The sequence below is a fragment of the Erinaceus europaeus genome, chromosome 1 (assembly GCF_950295315.1).
Source record: "Erinaceus europaeus chromosome 1, mEriEur2.1, whole genome shotgun sequence".
Classification (NCBI taxonomy): Eukaryota; Metazoa; Chordata; class Mammalia; order Eulipotyphla; family Erinaceidae; genus Erinaceus; species Erinaceus europaeus.
The window spans coordinates 110,330,768-110,350,081 of NC_080162.1; the positions used below are offsets into that span (position 1 = coordinate 110,330,768).

The 19,314-nt window shown below is 43.0% G+C and overlaps 1 protein-coding gene across 3 annotated transcripts in view; it reads left to right on the forward strand.

Annotated features, from left to right (window-relative positions):
- The window catches only part of TXNRD2 (thioredoxin reductase 2), an 83,877-nt gene that overhangs the window by 13,909 nt on the left and 50,654 nt on the right, over positions 1 to 19,314 (forward strand). For all 3 annotated transcript variants that reach the window (XM_016192873.2, XM_007533926.3, XM_060193499.1), the window contains exons 6-7: positions 9,655 to 9,733; positions 10,255 to 10,317. In XM_016192873.2, the coding sequence (XP_016048359.1) occupies positions 9,655 to 9,733; positions 10,255 to 10,317 (142 nt within the window). The remainder of the gene's footprint in view (positions 1 to 9,654; positions 9,734 to 10,254; positions 10,318 to 19,314) is intronic.

Sequence of the window (19,314 nt, forward strand, 5' to 3'; positions counted from 1 at the left end):
ATTTTATTATTCCCAGCAGACTCTTTTTATTTGGGGTAAGGGGGATGGATAAGGTGCCCAAGGTATGAATGCAGGTCCCCTTATGTGGTAAAGCATGTGTCTACAGGGTGAACTATCTCCTAGCCCCCAGGATGTCAACATTCTTGCCACCAAAGCACCCTTCATGAGTGACTGTCTGAAAGAGGGGTGTTGTTGCCTGAGAGAAGGTATCACAGTGACGAAAGCATTGTGGGGAGCAGAGGGTAGATTGCATAATGGTTATGCAAACAGAGTATCATGCCTGGGGCTCCAAAGTCCCAGATTCAAGTTTCCACACCACCATAAGCCAGAGTTGAGCCTCTGAGTTGCCAGGTTCAGTCCCCCACACTACCATAAGCCAGAGCTGAGTAGTGCTCTGGTAAAAAAAACAAAACAAAACAAAACAAAACCAACCAACCAAACAAACAAAAAAACGGCTGGGCTGTAGTGCACCAGGTTAAGCACACATAATGTGAAAAACAAGGACCAGTGCAAGGATCCTGGTTCAAAACCCTGGCTCCCCTCCTGTGTTTGAGGGGGGTCGCTTCAAAAGCGGTGAAGCAGGTCTGCAGGTGTCTTTCTCTCGCCCTTTCTGCCTTCCTCTCCTCTCTCAATTTCTTTATTTATTTTCCCTTTTGTTGCCCTTGTTGTTTTTTATTGTTGTTGTAGTTATTATTGTTGTTATTGATGTCGTTGTTGTTGGATAGGACAGAGAGAAATAGAGAGAGGAGGGGAAGACAGAGAGGGGGAAAGATAGACACCTGCTTAACCCACTGCACTACCACCCAACTCCCTCCTCTTTCAGTTTCTTTCTGTCATATTCAACAACAACAGCAGCAGCAACAACAATAATAACACTCTGGCACATGTGATGCTAGAGATCAAACCTGGGGACATATGATTGAGAGTTCAATACTTTACTCCATTTTTTTGCCTCCAGGGTTACCACTGGGGCTCGGTGTCTACACTATTTCCCCCCTCCCCCCATGAGATGGGGCCCAGGCTTGAACCTGGGCTGTGGACATGGCAAAGGATTATACTAAGAGAAGTATTTTGCTGACCCCACTTTCTTTTTCTTTAATTTTTTTCCTTATATTATCTTTATTTATTTATTGGAAAGAGAAGGCCAGAAATTGAGAGAGTAGGGGGAGATAGAAGCAGAGAGACAGAGACACCTGGAGCCCTGCTTCACCACTTGTGAAGCTTTCCCCCTGCAGGTGGGGACTGGGGGCTCAAATTCAGGTCTTTGCACATTGTAACGTGTGTGCTCAACCGGGTGCACCACCAACCAGCCCCCCAAGTTTCTTTTTATTATTATTATTTTAATTGTCTTTACTTATTTTTTAAATATTTATTTATTCTTTTTTGTTGCCCTTGTTGTTTTATTGTTGTAGTTATTATTGTTGTTGTTGGATAGGACAGAGAGAGATGGAGAGAGGGGGGAAAGGCAGAGGGGGGAGAGAAAAATAGACACCAGCAGACCTGCTTCACTGCTTGTGAAGTGACCCCCCTGAAGGTGGGGAGCTGGGGGCTTGAACCGGAATCCTTACCCCGCTCCTTGCGCTTTGCACCACGTGCACTTAAGCCGCTGTGCTACCGCCCAACTCCCTGTTTTTTTTTGTTTTTACCAGAGTACTGCTTAGCTCTGGCTTATGGTGGTGCGGGGGATTGAACTAGGGACTTTGGAGCCTCAGGCATGAGAATCTTTTTGCATAACCATTATGCTATATACCCCCGACCAATATTTATTTATTTATTCCGTTTTGTTGTCCTTATTGTTTCATTGTTGTAGTTATTATTGTTGCTGGTATTGATGTCATTGTTGTTGGATGGGACAGAGAGAAATGGAGAGAAGAAGGAAAGAGAGGGGGAGAGAAAGACACCTGCAGACCTGCTTCACCGATTGTGAAGTGGCCAGGGGCTCAAACCGGGATCCTTAAATGGGTCCTTGTGCTTTGTGCCACCTGCACTTAACCCACTGTGCTACCACCTGACTCCCTATCTTTAATTTAATTTTTTATTGCTGTCAAGGTTATTGCTGGGGCTCAGTAATTGCGCAGTGAACCTGCCACTCCTAGCAGCCACATATTTTTTCAATTTCCCCTTCCTTTGATAGACCAGAGGGACTTTGAGAGGGGAGGGTGAGATGAGGAGGGAGAGTGATGCCTGCAGCACTGTTTCACAGTTGGTGAAGCTTCCTTCCTGCAGGTGGTGACCCGGGCCTTGAACCTGGATCCTTGTATATGATAATGTGTGTGCTCAGCTGAGTGTGCCACCACCTGGCCCCAGTATTTTTTTAAATTCTTTTTTTTTAATTTTTATTTCTTTATTGGGGAATTAATGTTTTACATTCAACAGTAAATACAATAGTTTGTACATGAATAACATTTCCCACTTTCCCATATAACAATACAACCCCCACCGGGTCCTCTATCATCCTTCATGGACCTGTATTCTACCCACTCACCCACCCCAGAGTCTTTTACTTGGGTGCAATATGCCAATTCCATTTCAGGTTCTACTTGTGTTTTCTTTTCTGATCTTGTTTTTCAATTTCTGCCTGAGAGTGAGATCATCCCATATTCATCCTTCTGTTTCTGACTTATTTCACTCAACATGATTTTTTTCAAGGTCCATCCAAGATCGGCTGAAAACGGTGAAGTCACCATTTTTTACAGCTGAGTAGTATTCCATTGTGTATATATACCACAACTTGCTCAGCCACTCATCTGGTGTTGGACACCTGGGTTGCTTCCAGGTTTTGGCTATTACAAATTGTGCTGCCAAGAACATATGTGTACACAGATCTTTTTGGATGGATGTGTTGAGTTCCTTAGGATATATCCCCAGGAGGGGAATTGCAGGGTCATAGGGTAGGTCCATTTCTAGCCTTCTGAGAGTTCTCCAGACTGTTCTCCACAGAGGTTGGACCAATTGACATTCCCACCAGCAGTGCAGGAGGGTTCCTTTGACCCCACACCCTCTCCAGCATTTACTGCTGTTACCTTTTCTGATGTATGACATTCTCACAGGAGTGAAGTGATATCTCATTGTTGTCTTGATTTGCATTTCTCTGACAATCAGAGACTTGGAGCATTTTTTCATGTGTTTCTCGGCCTTTTGGATCTCTTCTGTGGTGAATATTCTGTCCAAGTCCTCTCCCCATTTTTGGATGGGGTTATTTGTTGTCTTGTTGTTGAGTCTGGCAAGCTCTTTATATATGTTGGTTATTAAACTCTTATCTGATGTATGGCATGTAAAGATCTTCTCCCATTCTGTGAGGGGTCTCTTGGTTTGGGTAGTGGTTTCTTTTGCTGTGAAGAAGCTTTTTAATTTGATGTAGTCCCATAGGTTTATACTTGCCTTAGTCTTCCTTGTAATTGGATTCGTTTCATTGAAAATGTCTTTAAAATTTATGCGGAAAAAAGTTCTGCCAATATTTTCCTCTAAGTATTTGATAGTTTCTGGTCTAACATCCAAGTCCTTGATCCACTTGGAATTTACTTTTGTATTTGGTGAAATACAGTGATTCAGTTTCATTCTTCTGCATGTTTCAACCCATTGTTTCCAACACCATTTGTTGAAGAGACTCTGCTTTCTCCATGTAATAGTCTGGGCCCCTTTGTCAAAGATTAGATGTCCATAGGTGTGGGGCCTCATTTCTGTGCTCTCAATTCTATTCCACTGGTCAGTGTGTCTGTTCATGTTCCAGTACCAAGCAGTTTTGATGACAATGGCCCTATAATACAGTTTGAGATCTGGGAGTGTGATGCCTCTGGTTCTGTTCTTTTTTCTCAAGATTGTTTTGGCAATTCTAGGTCTTTTCTGGTTCCAGATAAACATTTGTAGCATTTTTTCTATTCTCCTAAAAAATGTGCTTGGGATCTTGATGGGGATAGCATTAAATTTGTAGATGGCTCTGGGTAATATATTCATTTTGATGATGTTAATTCTTCCAACCCATGAACATGGAATATCTTTCCACTTCTTTGTGTCTTTTTCAATTACTTTGAGTAGTGACTCATAATTTTCAGTATACAAGTCTTTCACTTCTTTGGTTAGGTTTACTCCTAGATATTTTATTGTTTTTGTTGCTATAGAAAAAGGAACTGATTTCTGGATTTCAATTTCTTTAACTTAGTGTTTGCATAGAGGAATGCCACTGACTTTTGAATGTTAATTTTATAGCCTGACACATTACTGTATTGCCTGATGATTTCCAAAAGCTTCTCGCTGGATTCCTGAGGTTTTTCCATGTATACTATCATGTCATCTGCAAATAAGGAGAGTTTCACATCTTCTCTTCCAATCTGTATGCCTTTAATTCCTTCCTCCTGCCTGATTGCTATGGCAAGAACTTCCAACACTATGTTGAATAGTAATGGTGATAGTGGGCAGCCCTGTCTAGTACCTGATCTGAGGGGAAATGCTTCCAGTTTTTCACCATTGAGTATGATGTTGGCTGTAGGTTTGCTATATATAGACTCCACTATCTTCAGGAATTTTCCATCTATTCCCATTTTTTGTAGTGTTTTGATCATAAAGGGATGTTGTATTTTGTCAAAGGCTTTCTCTGCATCTATTGATATGACCATGTGGTTTTTGGTCTTGCTTTTGTTGATGTGGTGGATCACATTGATTGATTTACGTATATTAAACCATCCTTGCATGCCTGGGATAAACCCCACTTGGTCATGATGAACAATCTTTTTGATATACTGCTGTATCCGGTTGGCTAGAATTTTGTTCAATATTTTCGCATCTATGTTCATCAGAGATATTGGTCTGTAGTTTTCTTTTTTGGTTGTGTCCCTATCTGCTTTTGGTATCAGGGTGATGTTGGCTTCATAGAAGCTGGCAGGGAGTATTCCAGTGTCTTCAATCTTCTGGAAGACTTTTAAAAGTAGAGGTATTAGTTCTTCTTTGAAAGTTTTGTAGAATTCATTTGTAAAACCATCTGGTTCAGGACTTTTATTTTTGGGGAGATTTTTGATAACTGTTTCAATTTCATTAGTTGTGATGGTCCTGTTCATGTTATCCACTTCCTCTTTACTTAGTTTTGGAAGTTGGTAGGTATCTAGGAAATCATTCATTTCTTCCAGGTTCTCTAGCTTGGTGGCATATAGTTGTTCATAGAAGCCTCGCATGATATGTTGAATTTCTGCAGTGTCTGTTGTGATATCTCCTCTTTCATTTACTATCCGATTTATTTGGGTCTTCTCCCTTTTTTGTTTTGTGAGTCTGGCTAAAGGTTTGTCGATTTTGTTTACTCTTTCGAAGAACCAACATTTACTTTCATTGATCTTTTGTATGGTTTTCCTATTCTCAATGTTATTTATTTCTGCCCTAACTTTAGTGATTTTTGTCCTTCTGGTTGCTTTAGGATTCCTTTGTTGTTCTTCTTCTAGGTCTTTAAGATGTGCAATCTGGCTGTTTATTTGTGCCTTTTCTTGTTTCCTAATGTGTGCTTGTATAGCTATGAACTTCCCTCTTAGGACTGCTTTAGCTGTGTCCCAAATATTTTGATAGCTTGTGTCTTCATTTTCATTGAACTCTCGAAACATTTTTATTTCTTCCTTGATTTCCTCTTTGACCCAGAAGTTGTTAAGAAGTGTACTGTTGAGGTTCCACATTTTGGGACTGTTACTAATCTTTTGTTGATTGTTAAGTGTTAGTTTAATTCCACTGTGGTCTGAGAAGATGCTTGGGATGATTTCAGTGCTCTTGAATTGGCTGATGCTGTCTTTGTGGCCTAACATATGGTCTATCCTTGAGAATGATCCATGTGGATTTGAGTAAAATGTGTATTCCAGTTTCTTGGGATGAATGACTCTGAAAATGTCCAATAGTTCTAGTTTATCTATCTCTTCATTTAGCTCCCTTATGTCTTTACTGATTTTCTTCCTGGATGATCTGTCAAGTTGAGAGAGTGGGGTGTTGAAGTCCCCTACTATGATTGTGTTACTGTTAATATATTGCTGTCGCTCTTTCAGTAGAAGTTTGATGTATTTAGATGGCTTCTCATTGGGTGCATAGATATTAATAATTGTTAAGTCCTCTTGATTGACTGATCCTCTGAGCATTAAGTAGTGTCCATTCCTATCTTTTTTAATCTTATCTATTTTAAAGTCTATCATGTCAGATATGAGAATAGCTGTTCCTGCCCTTTTTTGTGGGCCATTGGCTTGTATGATAGTTTTCCATCCTTTCACTTTAAGTCTGTGTTTGTCTTGTTGAGTTAGGTGAGTTTCCTGTAGACAACATATTGTTGGGTTGTGTTTTCTGATCCATCTTCCTACTCTGTGTCTTTTAATAGGTGAATTCAGGCCATTGACATTTATTGATATCAAAGATTGAAGATATTTTAACGCCATTCTTGTAGAGTTTTAGAGTGTTTTGATATATGTCCTACTATTTGTGGTGGTCTGGTTGTTTATAGGAGACCTTTCAGAACTTCTTTCAGGGCAGGCTTGGTGATGGTTGCTTCCTTCAACTGTTGCTTGTCTGAGAAGGTTTTGATGCTTCCATCTAGTCTGAATGACAGTCTAGCAGGATATAGTATTCTTGGCTGAAAGCCTTTCTCATTGAGCACTCGATAGATATCTTGCCATTCTCTTCTGGCCTGTAGTGTTTGTATGGAGAAGTCTGCTGCTAATCTTATGGGTTTTCCTTTGTAGGTGACTGTTTTTCTCTTGCAGCCTTGAGGATCCTTTCTTTATCCTTATTCCTTTCCATTCTAAGTATGACATGTCTTGGTGTCTTTAGGTCTGGGTTAATTCTGTTTGGGACTCTCTGGGCTTCTTGAATCTTTATGTCTTTGGTGTTGTCTAGACTAGAGAAATTTTCAGCTATTATGGCCTGGAGAATGCTTTCTTCCTCTCCTTCTCTTTCTTCCTCTGGTAAGCCAATAATGCGTATATTGTTTCTTTTGAAGTCATCCCATAGGACTCTGTTGTTGTTTTCAGCATCTCCTAATCTCTTTTTGAGATCTCTTATTTCTTTTTTAGTTGTCTCTAATTCATCCTCAATCTTGCTAATTCTGTCTTCAGCCTCATTGATTCTATTCTCTCTGCCCTCTACTGCTTTCTGGAGTTCATCTATTTTGTTGCCCTGCTCTGATAGTGTTTTAGCTTGTTCAGCTAGTTGCCTTCTTAGCTCAGTGATTTCAGCTTTCAGCTCTCTAATAACCATGAGATAATTAGAATTTTCTTCCATATTCTCATTTGTTGTTCCTGCATTTCTGATTACAATTTCTTCAAATTCTTTACTCACTCCTGTTATTATTTCCTTAGTTAATGTTTGGATGTTGAACTCGTTGTTTTGTGCTTCACCCTCTGGAGGACTTTTAGCTGGACTCTTGTCCTGGTTCGAGTCTCCAATATTTTTTCTTGTTGTTTTAACCATTTTATATATTATGTTATGAGTTCCCTTTATCAGTACTTTTCAAATTATTGATCACTATTGCCTGGATTGACTTGTGTCTTAGTAAATTAATTAAAGGGTTTACCGTGGTGGAAGTTAACAGTTTTTTCAATCCCTGAGTTGGAGCTCAGTGGTGTAAAAGCCTCTTTTTTTTTCTTCCCTGTAGGCTATGGGAGCCTGAAGGCTTTTAAACTATCAATAGGCTTCTTAGCTTAATCACTGACTCCTTCTTCTTCTAGCGTTTGCCCTTCTTCTGTAGCCAGTCAACAGCGTCAGGTTGAGCCTGATGTAAAGTTTCTAGACCTCCTTTGAATCTGGAGAGGTGGCAGTCATTGACTATGTGGGTCATAGTCTGTCTGTAGCCGCAGGGGCAATTCGGGTCGTCTCTGGCTCCCCAGCGATGGAACATAGTGGTGCACTGGCCATGGCCTGTTTGATAGCGATTGAGGAGGGCCCAATCATAACATGCTAGGTCAAAGCCGGGTTGACGCTTGCAGGGGTCTGTGATGAGGTGTTTGTTCTTTACCTCAGCTGACTGCCAACTCTGTTTCCAAGAGACTGGAACAGAGAAGTTCAGTGTAGGCATAGGGGACCAGATTGGGTGACGAGACGTCAAGCATTGGACAGGGTGGGCGAAGATATCCGCGTATATTGGCAGGTCCAGTCGAGCATAGACGTGGGAAATGAACTTAGATGATGCCGCATCCCGACGAATATCTGGCGGGGCGATGTTGCTATGAACTGGCAGCCATGGAACCGGGGTGGAACGGATGGTTCCAGAAATTATCCTCATGGAGGAATATAATTTGGAATCGACCAAGTGGACATGGGGGCTACGGAACCATACTGGGGCACAGTATTCTGCAGTGGAGTAGCATAATGCCAGAGATGATGATTGTAGTGTGGAAGCGCTCGCGCCCCATGAGGAGCTGGCCAGTCTTGCAATGATGTTATTCCTCGCGTCCACCTTTGCTGCAGTTTTTATGAGATGTTTGTGAAATGACAGAGTGCGATCGAGAGTAATGCCAAGATAGACTGGCTGGGCTTCATGCCGGATTCTCGTACCACCAAGCTGCACATTAAGCTCACGCGAGGCCGAGGCATGGTGTAGATGGAAAACAGATGATACCGTTTTTGCAGTGCTAGGGATTAGTCGCCATTTTTTACAGTAATCATATATTAGAGACATGTCTTTCGTGAGTGTTTCCTCGAGGATGTCGAACTTGGATGCCTGAGTTGCACAGCAGATGTCATCGGCGTAGATGAACTTCCTTGAAGAAGTTTCTGGGAGGTCATTGATGTAAATATTAAATAGCATAGGAGCCAGAACAGAGCCCTGGGGGAGGCCACTTGAGACAAGTCTCCATCTGCTAGACTTGTCACCCAGATGCACCCGGAATCTTCTGTTTTGGAGAAGAAACGATATAGTGTTGGCCACCCATGGAGGCCAAGAGATAAAGCAGGGTGTGGCAGAGATAATCCAGTGGTTATACAAAGAGATTTTCACAGCCCCTCAGCTATGCCACGGAGGTATAGTTCTTCTCCTGAGTTTCCCGGTTAGATCTCTGTCCCCTGGTATCCCTCCCTGTTGCTGCTCCAGATTCTGAGGGTAGTAGCAATGGAGACTCAGAGTTGCACTTGGTGAGTCTCTGAGGAGTCCTTTCCTCCCTTCAGCTGTCCCCTTGTTGTGGAGCAGACTGGAGGTGGTGTCTCCACTGATAAAGTGTTGAACTGTTAGCAGTCACTTAATCTCTCCTTAGGCCCCTCTCTCCTCTCTGTCACCAGCCACGCGTGTTTGTACTCACGGGTGATTTACTGGGTTCCTGTGGTCATTCTAGTCCTGTCTTGTTTTGGTCTGGGTGGTCTCCTTTGGTATTCCTAGTTGATCCGGGAGAGGAGAGTAGAGGAGAGAAAGCGATCTGCTGCTCGTAGCTCCGCCTCTGGAAGTCGAATCTAAATGTAATTTTTTGTTGCCTCTCGTGCACCAGACAGAAGAACCCAAGTCAGGTTGAATTTTGCCGGTCCAGTATTAAAGCTCTATGCTTTTTACAGTTCAACTCAGGGCTTCATAACTGCAGTTCAGGAAACAGGGACCCCCCTCTCTCTTTTCTATCTAAAAAAAGTCTAGACAGCGTAGTGAAGTCCCTGTAATGACCAAAAAAAAAAAAAAATTGAGAGGGAACATGTGTGAAAGTCCTGTTTTTTATCCTGCAGGAAAGTCAAGTACTTTAACATCAAGGCCAGCTTTGTCGACCAGCACACTGTTCGTGGTGTCACAAAAGGAGGGAAAGAGGTGAGAGCTCCTCTAGTTCACATGAGCACCTTTGGCTGTGCAGGTCATTCTGCTGACCCAGGGCAAGCCGGTTCATGCTTGTTTTGCCCTTACTATTCTAATACTGGACTTGACAAGGCAGATTCCTCTGAGCCTGGTGGTAATTCTTTATGAATAATGAAATGGATCACATGTTGTGCATGGTGAACCAGGCTGCCTGCTGTGTAGGTGACAGGGTAACAGATGGATGGCCATACCCTCACAGGGTTTTGCAGCTCAAGAAGAGGAACCACCTGCAGAGTGCTCTATAAACTGTGAAGTGCTTGGGGGCTAGGTAGTCTCTGTCCTCTTCTGATTGTCAATCACATGTGGGGTTGTGTGTGCCTGGTAGACCCCTGTTCCTTAGATCCTATGCGAGCTGCCAGCTGGAGAGCTGCAGGCAGGGTAGGGCTGTCACTGTAGAGCAGCGGCTCTGCCCAGGAGCACCTGCAGGAGTAGCCACAGTGCATCTGTCTGACTGTGTGCTCTTTGTTTATCCTCAGACTCTGCTCTCGGCGGAACACATTGTCATTGCTACTGGAGGGCGGCCGAAGTACCCCGCACATGTGAGTGAATGGCCCTCAAGCAGCTTTCCCTTGTGCCCAGGTGCACTCACAGCCTCTGGAATAGTGCAATATATATAAAGAAGCTGCCCTCACCAGAAGCCTCCCTACTCTTTCTTATTTTTTCCTCTAGGGTTATTGCTGGGGCTCGGTGCCTGCACTATGAATCTACTGCTCCTGGAGGCTATTTTTTTCCCTTTTTTGTTGCCCTTGTTGTTTATTGTTATTGTTGTTATTGTTGTTGTTGGACAATACAGAGAGAAATGGAGAGAGGAGAGGAAGACAGAGAGGGGGAGAGAAAGGTAGATACATGCTTCACTGCCTGTGAAGCGACCTCCCTACAGGTGGGTGTTGGTGAACATTTTTCCTTTGGCTAGTTCTGCTTCTGTTTCTTTCTTTCTTTTTTTTTTTTTTTAATTTCTTTATTGGGGAATTAATGTTTTACATTCAACAGTAAATACAATTGTTTGTACATGCATAACATTCCCCAGTTTCCCATATAACAGTACAACCCCCACTAGGTCCTCTGTCATCCTTCTTGGACCTGTATTCTCCCCACCCACCCAACCCAGATCTGCTTCTGTTTTTATCTGTGTCACGCCAGGTTCCCCTGCATTGCTTAATGCTGTGGTCTATTTACATAATCATTGTTTTGTTTGAGACCCACCCTGGTTTAATCCCCATTGGTTTAATCCCCACTGGTTCATGCTCTTTTTCCACTCCGCCCCCTTATCCTATGTACTTCCTTTTACACCCTATCACTTCCTTCCTGGAAAGTATAAATGCAGATGAATAAAGCCAGCATGGATTGCGTTCCCGCTCAGCCACGAGAATTCCTGGTTCCTCTCCTGCATCGCTGAGTAGGCAGCAGCCTAGGTTGGCTCCAGCAGAGTTCTCTCCAACCTAGAGAGCACGTGCCTGGGAAGAAACACCCTCAGGCTAGCCTGGCATCTGGCGCCTGAATAGGGACAGGCAGGTGGGGAGCCGGGGGCTCAAACCGGGATCTCTAAGCTGGTCTGTGCGCTTTGCGCCATGTGCACCTAACCCACTGCTCTACTGTCCAGCCCCCAAGCCTCCCCACTCTTATACAAAAAGAAAAAAAAAATTCTGTGGGCCCAGGGGCTAGCTCACTTGGTAGAGCACATACCTTAGCATGAGCAAGTATCTGGGATTTGAGCTCTCAGCCATCTTTTTTGATCTCTCCTTATTTCTCTGGCCTCAAAATATTGGAATATCCAGGACTTAAGTTTTGTCCCTCCTTCCCTACCATAAATTTCTTTCTTTTTTTAATTCTTAATTTTTTTTTTATCTGATAGGACAGGCAGACATTGAAGGGGAGGGGAATTAGAGAGGAAGAGAGAGGGGGCCAGGTGGTGGCGTACCTGGTTCAGTGCACATAGTACTAAGCACAAGGGCCCAGGATCCAGCTTTGAGCCTCCACTCCCTACCTGCAGGGGGAATGCTTCATAATCAGTAAAGCAGGTCTGCAGGTGTTTATTTTTCTCTCTCACTCTCTATCTCCCCCATACCTCTCACTTTCTTTCTGTCCTGTCAAGTAAAATGAAAAAAGAAAAAAAAAAAAGGCCATCAGGAGCAATGGATTTGTGGTACCAGTAGTGAGCCCCAGCAATAACCCTGGAGGCAAAAAGAAGAGAGAGAAAGAGAGAGAGAGAGGGAGGGAGAGAGAGACCTGTAGCACTGTCTCCATTTGTGAAACTCTCCTCTGCCCCCACCACCCTCCTCCCGCCTCAGGTGGGGACTAGGGGCTTGAACCAAGGTCCTTAAACACAGTAATGTGTGTTTAACTGGGTGCACCACCACTCAACTCCCACATATTTTTAAAAAAAGATTGAGATAAAATCTACATGTCATTAAATATACCACATCAAAGATACAGTACAGGGGGCCAGGTAGTGGTGTAACTGGTTAAGTGCTCACATTACAGTGCACAAGGACCCACGTTCAAGACCCTGGTCTCTACCTGCAGGGGGAAATCTTCATGAGTCATGAAGTAGGGTTGCAGGTGTCTCTCTGTCTCTTTCCTTTCTCTGTACCCACTCCCCTATCAATTTCTTTCTGTCTCTATCCAATAATAAATAAATAAAAGATTAAAAAAAGATATAGTACAATGGGCTTTTAGTATATTCATAGCTGTGCAACCATCAAGGCCACTATCTAATTCTAGTACATTTCCTTTCCATTGTCTCCCAAAAGCCCTGTATCCGTTAGCAGTCACTGTGTATCTCTTGCTCCTCCAACCCCTAGCAGTCACTGACCTGTTTTCTGTCTCTGTGCATCTGTGGGACACTTTGCCTTTACCTAGTGTGCTGTCAGGGTCTGTTCCTCTTGCAGCAAGTGTCAAGGCTTTGTTTCCTTTTGTGACCGAATAGTATAGTTTTTTTTTTTTTTTTTTTTTGTCTCCAAGGTTATTGCTGGGGCTCGGTGGCTGCACCACGAATATACTGCTCCTGGAGGCTATTTTTCCCCTTTTGTTGCCCTAGTTGTTTTATCGTTGTTGTGGTTATTATTGTTGTTGTTATTTGATGTTGTTGTTGTTGGATAGGGCAGAGAGAAATCGAGAGAGGAGGGGAAGACAGAGGTGGGGAGAGCAAGACAGACACCTGCAGACCTGCTTCACCGCTTGTGAAGCGACTCCCCTGCAGGTGGGAGTCGGGGGTTTGAACTGGGATCCTTACACCAGTCCTTGTGCCTTGCGCCATGTGTGCTTAACCTGCTGCCTCCCGGCCCCCGAATAGTATTTTCTCATGTAGAAGGGTCACGTTCTTTTTATCCACCTGTCAACTGTTTGCACTTGGTTGTGAACAGTGCTATGAACACCCGTGAAACATTCTGTGGACTTCAGTTTTCATGTCTACTGGCTGTATACCAAGGAATAAAGTTGCTGAGTCACAGGGTAGCTATATTTAACCTTTTGAGAAACTGCCAGACTGTTTTCCACCGCAGTTATGCCACTTGACATTTCTGTCAGTAGTGTATGGTGTATGAAGGCCACAATTTCCTGTTTTTTCACATTCTTTTAATTTTTGTTGAAAATTGAGCTTTTTTTTCTTCATTTTTTATTAGTGATTTAACGGTATTTTTTTTAAAGTAAAATATTTTAGGGATATCAATTCAAACCCATACCTCCACCAAAATCTGTGCTACCTCCGCCCCCCAGAGCTGACATTGTCCTCATAGAGTCTGAGACAGTTTGGTTTTGTCATGTTCTCTGCAAGTTTATTTGCTTTAGTCACCTGTATTTTACCTGTGTGTGCAACTATTGGGAGTTGCCTTTCAAAACTTTACTTATTTCACTTAGTGTACTCCCCTCCAGTTCTATCCGTTTTATTCCAAATGATATAGTCTCATCTTTTTCTTAATACTTAAAATTTTTTAAATTTATTTTATTTTTTAAAATTTATTATTGCGGGAGTCGGGCTGTAGCGCAGCGGGTTAAGCGCAGGTGGCGCAAAGCACAAGGACCAGCATAAGGATCCCGGTTCAAACCCCGGCTCCCCACCTGCAGGGGAGTCGCTTCACAGGCGGTGAAGCAGATCTGCAGGTATCTATCTGTCTTCCCCTCCTCTCTCCATTTCTTTCTGTCCTATCCAACAATGACAACAACAATAATAACTACAACAATAAAACAACAAGGGCAACAAAAGGAAATAAATAAATAAAATAAATATTTTAAAAAATTTATTATTGCATAGAGACAGAGAGAAATTTAGAGGGAAAGGGGGGGATAGGGAAAGAGACAGAGAGACACCTGCAGCCCTTCTTCACCACTCATGAAGCTTCGCCCCTGCAGGTGGGGACCAGGGGCTTGAACCTGGGTCCATGTGCATTGTAATGTGTGTGCTTAACCAGTGAGCTGCCGCCTGACCCACCAATCTCATCTTTTTTAATCGAAGTGAAGTATTCTATTGAATATATATTCCATAACTTCTTTTTTTAATTTTTATTTGTTTGATAGAGACAGCCAGAAATTGAGATGGAAGGGGGTGATAGAGAGGAAGAGAGACAGTGAGAGACACCTGCAGTCCTGCTTTACTACTTGCAAAGCTTTCCCCATGCATGTGGGGACTGGGGGCTCAAACCTGGGTCCTTGTGCATTGTAACATGCACACTCAACCAGATATGCCACCACCTGGCCCCTGTTCCATAACTTCTTTATCCTATCACCTGTCTTTGGGCGTGTAGGTTGTTTTACACTTGTGGCTATTATAAATAGTATAGCTGTGAACATAGTGATACATATATCTTTCCAAATTGGTGCTTTTATGTCCTTTGGATAGATGCCTAGGAGTGGTATTGCTGGACCACAAGGTATTTCCATTTGTATTTGTTTAAGGACTCTGCAGACTGTTTTCCATAAAGGCTGCACCAGTATTCATTCCCATCAACAGTGTATCAGAGTTCTTTCTTCTCCTCCTCACCAATACTTGTCATCTTATGTTGCTGTGGACCAGTTTCATAGTATAGGGTAGCTATACTATGATCATAATTTGCATTCCCTAATGATTAGTGACAGAGTATTTTTTCCTATATCTGTGGGCCATCTAAATATCCTTTTTATTTTATTTTAAACATTGTGATGTAACTTTTTAAAAAATTATCTTTACTTATTTATTGGATAGAGACAGCCAGAAATCAAGAGGGAAGGGAGTGGTGGAGAGGGAGAGAGACACCTGCAACAATGTTTCACCACTTGTGAAGCTTTTCACCTGCAGGTGAGGAGGGGGGGCTTGAACTCAGGTCCTTCCTTGCTTATTGTAACATGGGTACTCAACCAGGTGCACCACTACCCAGCCCCTAAATATCTTTTTTTAAAAAATATTTATTTATTTATTCCCTTTTGTTGCCCTTGTTTTTTCATTGTTGTCGTTTTTTGATAGGACAGAGAGAAATGGAGAGAGGAAGAGAAGACAGAGGTGGGGAGGGAAAGATAGAAACCTGCAGACCTGCTTCACCACTTGTGAAGCGACTCCCCTGCAGGTGGGGAGCGGGGGGCTTGAACCGGGATACTTACGCTGGTCCTTGCACTTTGCCTGACTCTCCCTAAATATCTTTTTTCAGAGAACTCTCTCGGGTTAGGTGGTGGTGCACCTGGTTTAGTGCTCATGTTACAATATGCAAGGACCTGGGTTCTAGTCCCTGTACCTCACCTGCACGGGGAAAGCCTCATGAATGGTGAAGTAGTGTTGCAGGTCTCTCTCTATCTTTCCCCCCTCTATTACCCCTTCCCTCTTGATTTCTGACTGTCTCCATCCAATGAATAAAATAATAATAAAAAAAGAGAACTGTTTGTTCAGATATTTGGCCACTTATGTACTGGATTGCTTGCCTTCTTCTTGAGCTGTATGATTTCTTTAATTTATTTTCTTAAAAAAATTTTTGATTCAGGAGTTCAGCGGTAGCACAGCGGGTTAAGTGCACATGGCGCAAAGCGCAAGGACTCACATAAAGATCCTGGTTCAAGCCCCCTGGCTCCCTACCTGAAGGAGAGTCGCTTCACAGGCGGTGAAGCAGGTCTACAGGTATCTCTCTTTCCCTCCCCACCTCTGTCTTCTCCTCCTCTCTCCATTTCTCTCTGTCCTATCTAACAACAATGACATCAATAAAAACAACAATAAAAAACAAAAACAACAAAAGGGAAAATAAATAAATAAACATAAAAAAATTTTAAAAGTTTTTAATTCTTAAAATTTTTTAAAATCTTTATTTATTGGATAGAGACAGCCAGAAATTGAGAGCCAGAAATAGAGGAAGATAGAGAGCAAGAGAGACAGAGAGATACCTGCAGCCCTGCTTTACCATTTGCAAAGCTTTCCCCCTAAAGGCAGGGACCAATGGCTCGATCCCAGGTCTTTATACATTGTAACATATGTGCTCAACCGGGTGCATTACCACCCAGCCCCCATGATTTTTTTTAATGAATTTTCAACATCAGTCCCTTGTCACATGTGTGTATTGCAAATGTCTTCTCCCAGTTGATTTTTTAAAAAATATATTTTATTTATTTATTTTCCTTTCAGTTGTCCTTGTTGTTTTTATCATTGTTGTGGTTATTATTGTTGTTGTTATTGCCAGATAGGACAGAGAGAAATGGAGAGAGGAGGGGAAGACAGAGATGGGAAAAGAAAGATGCACCTGTAGACCTGCTTCACTGCCTGCAGGTGGGGAGCCGGGAGCTTGAACCGGGATCCTTACACGGGTCCTCAAGTTTCATGCCATGTGCACTTAGCCCACTGTGCTACAGCCTGACCCCCTCTCCCACTTGATTTTTATATATCTTCCTTTTATTTCAGCATTTATTTATTATTATTTTCCACTTTTTTTTTCCTGCTATTATTTTTCTAGTTGGTTCAGTTGTAATATCAGTTTCCCTGCGGTCTTTATTTCTTGTTGACTGAGCCTGCTGTGATATATATATATATATATATATATATATATATATATATATATATATATATATTATAAATATATATATATTTATATAAATATATATATTTATATATATATTTATATATATATTTATATATTTATATAAATATATATATATATATATATTTTTTTTTTGCCTCCAAGGTTATTGCTGGGGCTTGTTGCCTGTGCTACGAATTCACTGATCCTGGAGGCCGTTTTCCCCATTTTTTGTTGCCCTTGTTGTCGTCATTATTGTTATTGTTACTGTTGTTGGATAGGACAGAGAGAAATCGAGAGAGGAGGGGAAGACAGAGAGGAGGAAAGAAAGACACCTGCAGACCTGCTTCACCACTTGTGAAGCGACCCCCCTTCAGGTGGGGAGCTGGGGGCTTGAAGATAAGCCGGGATCCTTATGCTGGTCCTTGGGCTTGGTGCCATATGCACTTACCCTGCTGTGCTACTGCCCACCCCCTGATCTTCCTTCTTGCTGCTTTTGCAGCCTCCCCTAGGAATTGCTCACTCATCTTTCCATTTCCAAAGTTCTCCAGAAAATGTGTCATTTCTCTTTTGATCTCTTCATTACCCAGGCATGATTCAGAAGCACTGTTTCACTACACACAAAGTATCTCCCTTGAAGGTGGCTGGATGGGGTGGGACGAATAGGCTGGAACCTGGATCGTTGTGAGATAATGTATGCACTCCGACAGATTCTCTACCACCTGGTCCCTTGCTGCAAATTTTTAGTTAATTTTTAAAGTTCAGAAAAGGTCAAATCTGAACTTTTTAGTTTGCCATTTAAAATTAAGTTTTAAAGCTTTCTTCATTAATTCATGGGGGGAGAGAATCAGAGTATCATGCTAGCTTATTCAGTGCTGGAGGTTGAGCTTGAGACCTCATGCTTGAGCCCAATACTGTATTCAGTATGCTACCTCCTGGGATATTTAAAAAAATATGTTTATTTATTTATTTCCTTTTTGTTGCCCTTGTTATTTTTACTGTTGTTGTAGTTATTATTGTTGTTGATGTCATCACTGTAGGATAGGACAGAGAGAAATGGAGAGAGGAGGGAAAGACAGGGCGGGGGAGAGAAAGATAGACAGCTGCAGACCTGCTTCACCACCTGTGAAGCAACTCCCCTGCAGGTGGGGGAGCCGGGGGCTTGAACTGGAATCCTTTCACTGGTCCTTGCGCTTTGCACCGTGTGCACTTAACCCACTGCGCTACTGCCCAACTCCCTTTTTTTTTTTTTTTGCTTTTGTTTTGTTTATTTATTTATTATTGGATAGAGACAGAGAAATTGAGGGGGAGGGGGGATAGAAAGGGAGAGAGACAGAGACAGAGACACACCTGCAGTCCTGCTTTACCACTTGTGAAGCTTTCCCCCTGCAGATGGGGACCAGGGGATTGAACCCAGGTCCTTGCATACTATAATGTGTGCAGTTAACTAAGTGTGCCACTGCCTGCCCCTCGGTTGTTTTTTTTTTTGCCTTTAAAAATATATATATTTATGGGAGTCGGGCAGTAGCACAGCGGGTTAAGCGCACATGGCATGAAGCACAAGGACTGGCATAAGGATCCTGGTTTGAGCCCCTGGCTCCCCACCTGCAGGGGAGTAGCTTCACAGGCGGTGAAGCAGGTCTGCAGGTGTCTCTCTTTCTCTCCCCCTCTGTCTTTCCCTCCTCTCTCCATTTCTCTCTGTCCTATCCAACAATGACATCAATAGTAACTACAACAACAAAACAACAAGGACAACAAAAGGGAATAAATAAATATTTAAAAAATCTTTTAAAAAATTTTTTAAAAAGAGAGAGAGAGAACCGGATTATCACTCTGGTATGTGTGGTGCCCAGGATTGAATTCACTCTTTTTTTTTTTTTTTTTCCTCCTCCAGGGTTATTGCTGGGCTCGGTGCCTGCACCATGAATCCACCGCTCCTGGAGGCCATTTTTTCCCCCCTTGTTGTAGCTTCGTTGTGGTTATTATTATTGCCCTTGTTGACGCAATTCGTTGTTGGATAGGACAGAGAGAAATGGAGAGAGGAGGGGAAGACAGAGTGGGGGAGGGATAGACAGACACCTGCAGACCTGCTTCACCGCCTGTGAAGCGACTCCCCTGCAGGTGGGGAGCCGGGGGCTCGAACCGGGATCCTTACGCTGGTCCCTGCGCTTTGCGCCACATGCGCTTAACCCACTGCGCCATCGCCCGACCCCCCTGAATTCACTCTTGTGGGCTCAGTGCTTTATCTACTGCACCAGCTCTTGGGCCACCTTCTGGCCCCATCTTTCATAATATGGGACCTCTCTATCCTCTAGCCCATGAGGAAGGGGGATCTAAGGAAGGGCCTAAGAAGGGAGAAGGGAGTGGAAAGCAGCAATCAGGTACAGAATGGTTGGACCCAGATCCCATCCTTGCAGGTCTCCCAGAGGCTCCAGGAACAGGGTGCCATGAGCCATGAACCTCTGTGGGGCTACAGTGCAAGGTGTGTGAGGCTCACTGCTACTACTGTAGGTTGGAGGCCACTCCTTCCTCTTACTTAGAGGAAGAACAATGGGATGATTCTGTTCCTTCTCA